This window comes from Oryctolagus cuniculus, chromosome 11 (genome assembly GCF_964237555.1).
Source record: "Oryctolagus cuniculus chromosome 11, mOryCun1.1, whole genome shotgun sequence".
NCBI lineage: Eukaryota > Metazoa > Chordata > Mammalia > Lagomorpha > Leporidae > Oryctolagus > Oryctolagus cuniculus.
In genome coordinates this window covers 44,392,015-44,404,580 of record NC_091442.1, presented here as the reverse complement: position 1 = coordinate 44,404,580, position 12,566 = coordinate 44,392,015, and the positions used below count along the sequence as shown (strand labels likewise).

At 52.9% G+C, this 12,566-nt stretch overlaps 1 protein-coding gene across 4 annotated transcripts in view; it reads right to left on the bottom strand.

Annotated features, from left to right (window-relative positions):
• The window catches only part of RIN2 (Ras and Rab interactor 2), a 235,604-nt gene extending 227,305 nt beyond the window's left edge, over positions 1–8,299 (bottom strand). The window contains exon 1 of one of the 4 annotated variants that reach the window (XM_070052128.1): positions 8,279–8,299. Coding sequence is in view for 1 of the 4 variants with exons in the window: in XM_051845335.2 (XP_051701295.1) it covers positions 7,495–7,680 (186 nt within the window). In the remaining 3 variants the exon portion in view is untranslated. Of the gene's footprint in view, positions 1–7,494; positions 7,725–8,278 lie in introns of those variants that run through there. The other 3 variants (XM_051845339.2, XM_051845346.2, XM_051845335.2) reach the window with 3 other exon arrangements.
• Between the last annotated feature and the right edge of the window lie 4,267 nt (positions 8,300–12,566).

The window sequence follows — 12,566 nt, the reverse complement described above, 5'->3', positions numbered from 1 at the left end:
CTGCAGATGGTTGAAAGAAACAAACCAGCACACTTGTACAACCTGTCCCACATCAAATGAATCATGGTGCTCAGTTATGATCCATCAACTCCTGGGAGTATTCCTTTATTTTTATTTTAAAGATTTACTTATTTGAAAATCAGAGTTACAGAGAAAGAGAAGGAGAGTCAGAGAGAGACACAGAGACAGAGACAGAGTTCTTCCATCCACTGGTTCACTCTCCAAATAGCCACAACAACAGGAGCTGAGCCAATCCAAAGCCAGGAGCTTCTTCCAGGTCTCCCATGTGGGTGCAGGGGCCCAAGGACTTGGGCCACCTTTTACTGCTTTCCCAGGCCATAGCAGAGAGCTGGATGGGAAGTGGAGCAGACAGGACTCAAACCACTGCCCATATGGGATGCTGGCACTGCAGGCAGCGGCTTTATCCACTATGCCACAGTGCCGGCCCTGGGGGTATTCCATTTTTTTTTTTTAATTATTTATTTGAAAGTCAGAGTTACAAAGAGAGAGGAGAGGCAGAGAGAAAGAGAGGTCTTCCATCTGATGGTTCACTCCCCACATGGCCACAACGGCCGGAGCTGTGCCGCTGCGAAGCCAGGAGCTTCTGCCAGGTCTCCCACATGGGTGCAGTAAGCAGTGGCTTTACCCACTATACCACAACACAGGCCCTGGGATGCTGGCATATTAACCCATATTTAAACTAGTAGGCTAAACATCCACACCCTAAAACTGTTTTTAAACTTGCTAATGATTTGGTGAAAGTTTACATACAGCTATTTTAAAAAATAATTCTAAGAAAGTAACCTTGGAATCCTATTTGTTTGTTCAGCCTATGTGAGCTCATTCTGATGAAGAACCTTTACTTTCAAGGACTCCCATTAAAAATGGAATGCCCCGGGGCCGGCGCTGTGGCGCAGTGGGTTCATGCCCTGACCTGAAGCGCCGGCATCCCATATGAGGCTGGTTCGAGTCCCAGCTGCTCCACTTCCAATCCAACTCTCTGCTATGGCCCGGGAAAGCAGTAGAAGATGGCCCTTGGGTGGTTAAGGACTCGTATTTTTACTACCAACCTGGAGAAGCAAGGACATAAGCCAAGAGTGTAACTAGAACCACACCAGTTAATACAGCCAGTAGCAAAATGACTGAACAGCTTTATCACAAGATGAATGAATGAATGATTAAATGATAGTTTTTATTTTTTTAAGTTGCAAGAACTTGGTTTTAGAATTTTTTTTTTTAACTTGAGAGATTGAAAGAGAACTCCATTCATTAGTTTGCTCCCAATTTCATACAATGGCCAAGGCTGGCCAGGCCAAAGCTGGTGCTGGAAACTCAATCCAGACCCCCTACATTGGGGGCAGGAATCCAGGTACTTGAGAGAGAGAAAAACTTCCATCCACTACTTCACTCCCAAGGATTCCCATGTTGGGAGATTGGTCCTCAGTGCGCCAATGTTAACAGGTAGCAGGACCTATAAGAGGTGAAGCCTAGTGGGAGATCACTGGGACCCCCAGTGCCCTGGGAAGAGAATGCACGAGTTCACCTGTTCTCCCTGGTTTGTTCTTGCCAGAGGGTTGTTATAAAACAGCAGGCCAGCCTTTGGTCAGGCTGCCTGTCTTGCCCTGTGTGCGTGTGCTCACTTGCTCTCTCTCCTACATTCAACCACGATGTGATGCATAGGGCCCTTCCCTGAACCAGTGCTATGCTGCTTGGGTTTTCAACCTCCAAAACTGTGAGTTGAATAAACCTCTGTTCTTTGTAAGTTACCCAGGTTCAGGTTTTTCATTATAGTTACAGCAAATGGAATCACACACGGCTCCTGGACGTCATGGCTTTGCTAACAGTCACCATCCTTCCAGTTGTTTCTCATCTCCCCTAGGCACCCCTACCCCACCCCATCTGATAGGTCCATTTTTTTCTCAAAACATTCCTTCCTGGGACTCCTGTGACACCACCCTACTGAACCCATGTCTCTAAATGAGACCCCTCACTGCCCATGCTTTGGAAAAACCTGTGAAACAAGTCTTGAGCTTGTATTTGCTAAGCATTGGAGATCTAGAAATGGCTGCATATGTGCAGTGGAGATGGGCTGCTCAGGGGTTCTTGTCTTCAAGCAGGAAAGAATTCCATTCCACATAGGCACTGGTTCAAGTCCTGACTGCTCAACTTGATCCAGCTCCCTGATAATGGCCTGGGAAGGCAGTGGAAGATGGCCCAAGTCCTGGGGCCACTGCACCTGCATGGGAGACCTGAAAGAAGCTCCTGGCTCCTGGCTCAGACTAGCCCAGCTCTGGCTGTTGCAGCCATCTGGGGAGTCAACCAGTGGATGGAAGACCTCTCTGTAATTCTGCCTCTCAAATAAGTGAATCTTTAAAAATGAACTGAGATGTGAGAGAGAGGGAAGTGGTAAGGCACGCTGGCCGAGTTTAATGAAGAGAGTACGCTTGACAGACCAGGTGAGCATCTCAGACTATGTCAGACTGGAGTTCTCATGGAGATAAGTGTGGGTCCTCCATGTCTCCTCCAACTACATGCCCTCTGGGACACTGCTTGGACAGAGGATTTCCTGGGTCTGACAGTCTTCCCAGAACTTCCTAACAGCCTCTTTGATGAAGGGCGGATGAGAGTCCTCTAAGCTGGCCACGCAGGGAGGGCTGGGACCTACCCAGCAACAGCAAGACTTTTGATTGCAGGTGCTGGTTTGTTACACTTCTTCCCTCCTTCTACCACACAGAAATTTCCATTTCCCTTCGGCCTCTCAGAGGCTAATGCCTACCCAGCAACCTTAACAGATGCACTTTCAAGCCGTGTGGCCTCACCTTTCCCTAGGCTCTTCCGCAGGGCCCTCCTTCCAGGGCCAGAGACATTAACTTGGCTTCCTCTGTCCTGCCTCCCCTGTAATTGCCATAAAGCCTGAATAGTCAGGCCACTCTGTCTGGGAAATCTGCTCTAATGATAGGTTGCAAGCAAACACCTGATTTCAAACAATGAGTGCATCTGAATTGGGGGCTGCATGCTCTGTGGGAGGGAGCAGCAGATCTTTGTACCAGGCCCCAGGTGCCCAGGGAGTGACTGCCGCTACTTTTTACTTTTGTAAATGTAGGCATTGAGCCCCTAGAGAATCCACCAGGGCGTGTTCCCCGGCCCATTCAACGCATAGGGATAAAGAAAGATGAATAGTGCTGGGGGCTGGCGTTGTGGAACAGTAGGCTGAGCCTCCACCTGGATACTGGTATCCCACAGGAGCACTGGCTCAGGTCCTGGCTGCTCCACTTTCCATCCAGCTCCCTGCTAATGCACCTGGGAAAAGAGCTCATGATGGCCCAAGTGCTTGGGCCCCTGCCACCCATGTGGGAGACCCGGATGACTAGCCCCTAGCTTTCGATGCCTGTGACTGGCCCAGCCCTGGCTGTTGTGGCCATTTGGGGAGTAAACCAGCAGATGAAAGACCTGTCTCTCCCTCTCTCTGTTCCTCTGCTTTTCAAATAAATAATCTTAAAAAGTTCAGATCTGACCAAAGTCTAGGGGACCAGCCCACGTTAATCAGAAACACAGAAGCTGGCAAATCAACGATTTCCTCTACAGAGGTGGGTTACTATGCCTCCCAAAAGCACAAAACATTCATTTTTTATACTGGGCTGAGCACCACACAGAGAATATAAACATTTCCTGGAACTGACCTCACCAGCAGGAGGCTCTGGGTGGATACCCCGGCATTCCTTGGAGGAATACAAGCAGCAGTCAGGACTAAGGGAAGCTGACAGACCTCCCATATGAAGGCATCTTCCTAAAGAGTCCCCACACGTGTCACAATGAAGGTGCCGAAAAGCAGCTTAACACAAGCACCTCTTGAACGTAAGATTTATCTGTTTCAAAGTCAGCTACAGAGAGGGGGCGATCTTCCATCTGCTGGTTCACTCCCAAGAGGGCTACAACAGCCAAGGCTCGGTCAGGCCAAAGCCAGGAGCCTGGGACTGTATCCAGGTCTCCCATGTGGGTGTGTTAGGTAGGAAATCAGTTATGAGCTTATGCGTGTGTGACATGAAGGCCTAGAGAGAAGACATCTATGTCCAGCATATGCTGCATCTCAAGGTTGTCCTGATGGTGTTTCAGGGGTAGCCCGGTATTCACATCCTGCCTTGCCCTGCCCCCTTCCACCTGATAACCTGCCAGGTGAGGGGGTCCCCACCCCTTCTGCCTGACAAATCTTCCACAATCTCCCAGGTGCAGCCCAGTATCTGCATCTCAAACACCCTGCTCCCTTCCTCCTGTCAGAGATAACATTTGCATCCATAAAGTCCTTTGTTTCAGACCTTCAAGAGAGAAGTTTTTCTATTTACACCCCAAAAGCCCTTTGTTCCAAGAGGAGCCTTAACAACCGACTGCGTACTCAGTACGCAGCCCTCTGCCTCTCAGCTGAGCTGCCCGCCTGCCTAGCCAGGTGTAATCTTTCCACTCAATCATGTAACCTTGCCCCCCCCCCCCCCCCCCCGTCCGTCCGAGCGATGGCACTCTCTCTCAGGTCCTGTCTAGAGAGGTGCCCATCCGCCCTTACGGATGTCCCTTCCTTAATAAACTTTGCTACTTTTACCTCCCACTACTCTCTGTCTCACGCCTGAATTCTTTCTTGCGCGAAGACAAGAACCCTGCAAATTTCTCCGGTAACAGGTGGAAGGGGCCCAAGCACCTGGGGCATCTTCTACCGCTTTTCCCAGACACAATGGCAGGGAGCTGCATCAGAAATAGCACAGCCGGGACTTGAACCAGTGCCCACATGGGATGCTGGCACTGCAGGTGCTAGCCAACAGTGCCGGACCCCCCCCCCCCCCGAACATTTTTCAATAGTCACTCTAGTAATTTTTTTAAAGATTTATTTATTTACTTGAAAGGCAGAATTACAGAAGGCAGACACATAGTGAGAGAGGTCTTCCATCTGCTGGTTCACTCCCCAGATGGCCACGATGGCCAGAGCTGTGCCGATCCGAAGCCAGGAGCTGTTTCCAGGTCTCCCCACGTGAGTACAAGGGCCCAAGGACTTGGGCCACCTTCTACTGCTTTCCCAGGCCATAGTAGAGAGCTGGATCAGAAGTAGAGTAGCCGGGACTCAAATTGGTGCCCATATGGGATGCCGGCACTGCAGGCAGTGGCTTTACCCGCCGCACCACAGCGCTGGCCCCTCCAGTAATTCTTGAACAAAAGCACATCCTTATCTACAACTTGGCAACCTGCTCTCCATGGACTACGCACAGAGCATGCCTCTGAGCAGACCCACCTTGCACAAGGCCAACGTGATGAGGCAGAAGGCACCTGGGGCCTTGGGCTCCAGCCCTGGAGCTCTTGCCCCTACTGCCTTAGCTGCAAGGCACAGTTTATTACCGCTTTCATGAGAAACACCGGAGCTACTCCCAGTAAAAGCCTTTGCTAAAATGCCCTAAAAATCCTGTTTGCTTCCTTGAGAGGCATTAAAGTTGGAGGGAGACACCCTTCAAAATGGACCCACAGCAGGATGCTTTGGTTCATTCACTCATCCAACACCTACAACCTTGAGCAGGTGTTTTAAGGGCCAAGGTCTGGCTGGAGACCCTGCAGAGCTCACAGGTGGGCTTTGTTCTCCGGCACCCAGGAAAGCCGCACAGAGTCTAGGAAATCTCCCATGCGAAAACCGCCAGGGTTTTGGAAGGATCCAGAGGAGGGCTGGATGTCCACAAGCAGCTGGACACAAAGTCAAAACAATGTAATACGGGGAGTGTGTGGAGAAAGAGCCAACTCCCAGCACAGCTGCTGACAGAGCAGAGACGACTGGAGAGGGCCTGCCGGCAGAGGAAGGGGAGCTGGCCAATTAAGGAGCCTGTTTTTGGAGAGCAGAACTCTGCTTTGGAGTGGGCAGTGGGCCTTGGGTTTGGGAAAGGTGCAGGGGCAGCTTGGGTAGGGATAAGAGGCTACTGGGAAATCACACCCAACAAGCACACTATAATCCTTCCCACCTCCACCTACTTTAGTTCTCTTCCAATTGCCTGTCTGCAGGAAATCGTCCAAGTAGGATTCTGGAGGCCGGCTGGTCTTGACCGGTGTCCCCAGCCTCCAAATACTTAGAGCAAGACCTGCGTCCAAAATTTCCTGTCGGCTTTCTTCCCAAGTCCCAAAAGCCACGGCCTTGCAGTGTCCCCAGACCCCTCCCAGTCCATTGTCTATGATGTCCTCAGTGGAGGACCCGAGTGTCTCAGAGACAAACAGGACAAGGAGCACCTTTGCACGCACAAGCACTCGGCCAAAGACCTAACCGTGTGTGGACTACTGCATTAACTACAGTTCATCAATACGGCTACACAGGAAGCCCGAGGTGTCCAATCTGTTTCCTGCCATTGTCAAGCTTCATAAACCGCACAGGCGGGAGGCAGCAGACAAATGGGGCCGGGATGGGGAGGGGTAGGACAGCAAAGCGCAAATCCCATTGCACAACCAAATGTTGAGGCTTTGCTCAGTGCGGATGTTTTGCATTCCGTTTGATTTAAATATCGCAGTAAAATACTATTTATCTTAACAGCCCAGTGCTGCCTGCTGAGAATTCTGCTTGGGTGTTTACCGGGGGCTGCTGGAGCTTCCCTGTGGATTGCACAGCACGTGCGCAGCAAACCTCGGTGCACCCGACACCCTGCGCACCGTGCGCGCAGCGGCTCCTTCCTCTTAGCTAGGAAAGCCCCCAGGATTTCAGAGCTCTGGGACCAGAGGCGCCTCCGACCGCCCTAGCGGGCCGACCTCGCCCCTCATTTTCTTGACAACAAAGGAGAGGATTTACAGCTTGAACTTCCGCAAACCCTGGCGCACCCCGGCCGTCGAGGGGCGCGCCGCCACGGCCTGGGTGGACGCCGTGCCGTGGGAGCTCGGGCCAAGGGCGTGGAGGCCCAGCTCCGAGGGGGACGAGGAAGCCTCCACGTGAGAAAGTGGTCCCGTCTCTTCCAGGCAAGAGTCCGGGACCTCTCCTGCGCCCCCTCGCCACCACCAATCACGGTGACAGCCCGAGCGCCCCTAGCCCAACTCAACCACCCTCCCGTCGGACTGCTGCTCCTCGGTGGGCAGGAAGCGCCCGGCGGGAGCCCCGAGCCCCGCACCCAGCCCGGGCACACCTGACACCGCGCAGGTTAGAACTCAAGGGATAGCCCCATCTCCTCGGCATACGCACCTGCACCTGGAGCTGCCGCGCCCGCGGCTCCCCAAGGACCCCTCATCCCGTCCCCGCAGAGGTCAGCCAAGGACACCGCGGGACCCCGCCTGGACCGCTACCGCCCAGAGCACTGGAATGTCATCCGCCTCGGTCCCCACCCCCGGGCGCCCCCTCCCTCATCCGTCTTGGGACGCTCGCTGGGTCTCCCCCAAGTCCCCTGCGGAGTCGAGGGCAGAGCCGGCAGCACCCCGCGCCCGAAACCCCACAGCTCCCCGGCCGCAGTTAGGGGCACGGGGCGGGGGTCTCCGCATCGGCCGCCAACGCCCCCTTACCTCGAGCTGGCCCTCCCCGCAGGTCCCGGAGGCGGGGGCGATCAGTGGCCCCGCGGGCGAGCGCGGGGCTGGGTTTCCCCGCCCGGGAGGAAGAGGAGGAGGAGAGGAGGAGGAGGAGAGGAGGAGGAGGAGAGGCAAGGCTTTGTGTCTGCCTCCCGCCCTCCCCTGGGCCGCGGCGATCGCCATCCGCCCTCCCCCAACCGCCCTCCGGAGCTCGTCCAAGGCCTGGGCGGGGGCGATCCGGCCGGAGGTGGCGACCAAGGCGCCTGCGCAGCCCCGGATCCGGCCGCCCCCAGCCCCTGGCACCGCCCACCCTCGCCCCTGCAGACGTCCACCCTGGCTGGGCTGCGGCCTCAGAAAGTTTATCTAACCCGGAGTAAACTCTGCCGGCCCGCCCCGCTCGGCGCCACCGCCCGCGTCTGCGCGCTCCGCGGCGGGGCCCCGCGTTCGCTCCTAGCGTGTTCTGCCCTTCCTGCTCCCTTCTTCCCCACGCACGCTCCCGCACCCCCTTCCCACCGCCCCGAAGGGGCTCCGCCGGCTGGAGGATCCTCCTCGGCCCCAGGCGTGGATCCCCACGCGCTCTGGAAGCCTGGGCGGCCGCCTGCCTACACGCGGGTGCCGGGCCCCGAGCCTGCAGGCAGCGGGGAGAGCTCGGAGGGTCCCTAGTGGTCGGCTTTCCACGAGGGCCAGTTCCACTGAGCAGTGGCCAATGGCACAGAGGGACCCTCATTTTGGACAGAAGCAGGACACTGAAACAAACGCGCAAAGCCCGCAGAGCCCTTACCACTGCGCTTGGGATTCAGGGGTGTCCGGTTCTCCCAGTCCTGCCCTTATCAGGTCCCAGGGCTATTGAGTCCTCGGCTCAGCTCTCAGGGGAAGCAGCCCTGTTCCAAGTCACCCATGCAGTAAATTATTGAGCACCTGCTATGTGGCAGGCATCGTTCTCATGCTTGGGATGTGTTGAGCAACAAAGCACCACTGACTGCCCTGGTGGAGTTGCAGTTCTGGGGAGCAGAAAGTAAAAACAAGCGCAACCATGGGTGAATCGCCTTGGGTGTTACAGGGAAAAGTAGCAGGTGGAGGACCCTGGAGACCTGGCTATGTGATTGAGTAGGTGGGGTCGACCTTTAGCTCCTTGGGAAGGTGGCATCTGACCCAAAACTTGGAGGAGCTGGAGCAGGGAGGGTCTGTGGGTGCAACAGATGGGGCAGGGGCTCCGGGGTGTCAGGTTCTGCCGATTAGAGCGGGTGCCTTGGTCTGACTGATAACTGCTGGCTGCTCAGAGCCCAAGCAGGAGCACAGGTGGTAGGAACAAGTTAGGAGGGGCCCAAAGTCAGGGTGGAGGTGAAAATGGCTACAAACGCCAGGGTCGGGACACAGAGTGGATTCTTTCTAACTTTGAAGGCAGAACAGACAGCAGTGCCTAAAAGAGGGAAAAGGGAGCCAGGTGGACAAAGAGGTAGACCTGGCCCCACATCCCTCCCTCCCACTTCTCGCCTATTCTCAGCCCCAGGGGATTTGCTGGCGTCCACAGAAGGGCCAAGTAGGTGCTGATGGCTCAGCCTGTGTTGCCAAGGGCCTTCATCTGTGGCTCCACAGCTGGGCTCTGCTTGTGCTGGAACTTGGGGTGCCTTTGGCCTTGCCCTCTCCCTAGAAAACTATTTATTGCCTGCCATACTAAGTGCTAAACAGTGCCATAGGCTCTGGGGCTACAGCAGTGACCCAAGCAGATGAACCAGGCTTTAACAGGGAGAAAGTCATTGAAGGGGATACAGAAAATAAATGTATGGCAGGTGAGCCCTGCAGAAAAACTCACCTGGGTAAGGAGGGGATGTGCTGGGGAGTTCCCAATTTTACAGTGATTTAAAAACAAGAGAAAACCCCAGGGAGACACTCCTAAAATAACAAAGACTTCCTTCCTCCCTGGGATTGGGCAAATCTTTGGCAGGTTTGGCCTTCCATCCCTGGGTCCCTAGAGACTTAGAGTGGCCACTCCGGGCAGCTACAGAGAGCACCAGTGTTCTCTGGGCACTTTTGTCAGCTGGGGACTGGCTAGCCAAGAACATGTCATTTCTAATGAAGTTATTTCTCCTTTAACGCTAATCGAGTAGCACTGCCCAGAGCTGGCAACTCAACAGTTTGTTTCTCTCCTCTTTTGAGCAAGAGTGTTGTGTGCACCTAAGATGACTTGAAAGAGTTTTGTACTCGGGTGTGAGCTCTAAAATCATCATTTTTTTTTTAAATTTATTTGTACTTATTTGAAAAGCAGAGTGATGGAGTGAGAGAGAGAGAGAGAGAGATTTTCTACCCGCTGGTTCACTCCCCAGATGGCCACAATGGCCAGCGCTGGGCTGAAGCCAGGACCTTGGAACTCCATTCAGGAGTTCTATGGGTAGCAGGCTCTCAAGCAGTTGGAGCTATCGTCTGCTGCTTTCCCAGGCGCAAGAGCAGGGAGCTGGATGGAAGTGGAGCAGCCGGGACTCGAACTGGCGCTCCGAAATGGGATGCCGGTATCAGAGTGGGCAACTTAACCAGCGCCCCACAATACCAGCCTCAGTCCTTTATTTATTGATCTGTACTGGAACTGGGCAGCAGTGTCTGGCTCAATCCCATAGCCACTGTGAGAGAGAGGCAGAGGATGTAAGTGCAGAGTTAACTAGGTCCAGGTGTTAGTAGTTAAAACTGCTCATCTCCTTCTCCAAACAGAGAGGTGGCCTCAACAGCAAGGGCCATTGGCAAGGAAATGCAATTTTTGAAAATTCTTATCTTTGTAGCAATCAGCGATCATCTCTGGAATGTGGAATTTTTGAGCTTTTAATGTTCCAAGTTGTATGTTTATGAGCTGTATAGATGTTTAAATACTTTGATAATCAGAAAAAAGCATTAATTTTGTAAATAGAATTTTATCTATAGAAGCACATGTGTAAACACAAAGAGGAATAATTACCCAATATTTTGAAATCTTCTTTGACTATTACTTTTAATTTTATTTAACGTTTCCAAGTACTGACATTTGTTGTTACGTTTCCATCATTTTCAGGTTTCATTGTAAAGACATGTTGCTTGTACAGTTTCTCCTTTTTGAGATGAACTGGGGCTTTCTTTATGACCAAGTTTTGGAAAAGCATTACTGTATTTACCAAAAAAAAAGGGGGTGTGTTAAGGGGCTGGTGTTGTAGCTCAGCAGGTTAAGTCACTGCCTGTGACACTGGCATCTCATATGAGCACCTGTTCAAGTCCCTGCTGCTCTACTTCCGATCCAGCTCTCGGCTAATGCACCTGGGAAAGCAGCAGCAGATGGCCCAAGTGCTTAGGCTCCTGGACCCAACTGGGAGACCCAGAAGAAGCTCCTGGCTTCAGATTAGCCCAGCTCTGGCTGTTGACACCATTTGGGGGAGTGAACAAGCAGATGGAAGACCTCTCTCTCTCTCTCTCTCTCTCTCTCTTTCTTTCTTTCTCTCTGTAACTCTGCCTCTCAAATAAATAAATATTTTTTAAAAAGATAAATTGGAATCTGAGGGAGGGTGGCTGGATGGCTTAGTCTGAGTGACATCAAAGAGGATCCTGATGTTATATTTTTTTAAAAAATATTTTTAGCTTTGTGTTCATTTAAAAAGTAGAGAGGAGGAGGAGGAGAGAGAGAGAGAGAGAGAGAGAAAGAGAAAAAGAGAGAAAGAGAGAGAGAGATATCTTCCATTTACTGGTTCATTCCCCAAATTCACACCACAGCTAGAACTAGGCCCGGCCAAAGCCAGGAGAGCAGAACCAATCCGGGTCTTCTACCTCTGTGGCAGGGACCCAGGGACTTGAGCTTGCACCTGCTGCCTCTCACACTGCACATGAGCTGAGCTGGAAGCAGGGCGAGGAGCTGATCTAGTGACTGCTGTGGCACGCGGGTGTCCCAAGCAGCCATTTCACCTGCAAGACCATTCCAGTCTCAACAGAAGGAGGCCCAGAGGAGAAGGTCAGGGAGAGGAAGGCGGGCCGTGAGGCTGGAGCCGGGGGCTTCAGGAAAGCCAGAGAGGACTTTGAGACTGACCACAAGGAAGGCTGTGGGAGACGGGACTGCAGGGAGGAGCCAGCCAGCGATGAATGCAAGGAGACCAGGCAGTCGCCAGAGTTGAGGGTTAGAGACGTGTAGCACATGTATGCAGCTTGGACTACACTTGAGTGGGGGCAGAGCCATCAATCAACTTCCTAACCTCCCAAACCTGCAGATGCCTTCCATGGAGAAGGCTTGCTCCTGTTCACAGTGAACAATACCGTCTCCTCCAAGACTAAAAGCTCAGAAGTTATCATGAGACGGGGTGGCATGGTGAAAGACCAGTGCATTGTCTGTGCCCATGTGTGCTCACATCCCAAATCCCTCCTGCCCGCATCTCAGAGGACACATCTTCAGAGCACGCTGCAGAAGTCTCATAGAGGAGAGTGAGCAAGAGATCCACCCCCAACACACACACATACACACACTTAGGCTCTCAGCTGAGTACCTGGAGGAATTGTGGGCCGTTTGCTAAGATGGGAGCTGATTGGGGGTGATGGGAAATAAAGGGTTCTGGTCGGTTACCGTTGATTTATTTGGAAACCCTGAGCACCAAAATTAAAAAGCAAAATACATGCCTCTGCTCGTGTTTGCTTTAAAATGACACTTCCCAGTTCCCCGCTTCCTGCCCATGGCAGCCTCTCTGTTCCTCCTGTGTATATATATATATATATTTTAAAGATTTTATTTGTTTATTTGAAAGTCAGAGTTACAGAGAGGCAGAGGCAGAGAGAGAGAGAGAGAGAGAGAGTCTCTTCCGGGTCTCCCACATGGATTCAGGGGCCCAAGGACCTGGGCCATCTTCTACTGCTTTCCTAAGCCATAGCAGAGAGCTGGATTGGAAGTGAAGCAGCGGGACTCGAACCAGCGCCCATATGGGATGCTGGCACTTCAGGCAGCAGCTTTACCCACTATGCCACAGCACCAGCCCCTGTGTATAATAGAGAGAGGGAGGGAGAGAGAGAGAGAGAGAGAGAGAGAGAGAGAGAGGCTGACTCTATTTGAGAGACAAAGAACAAGAGAGACAGTG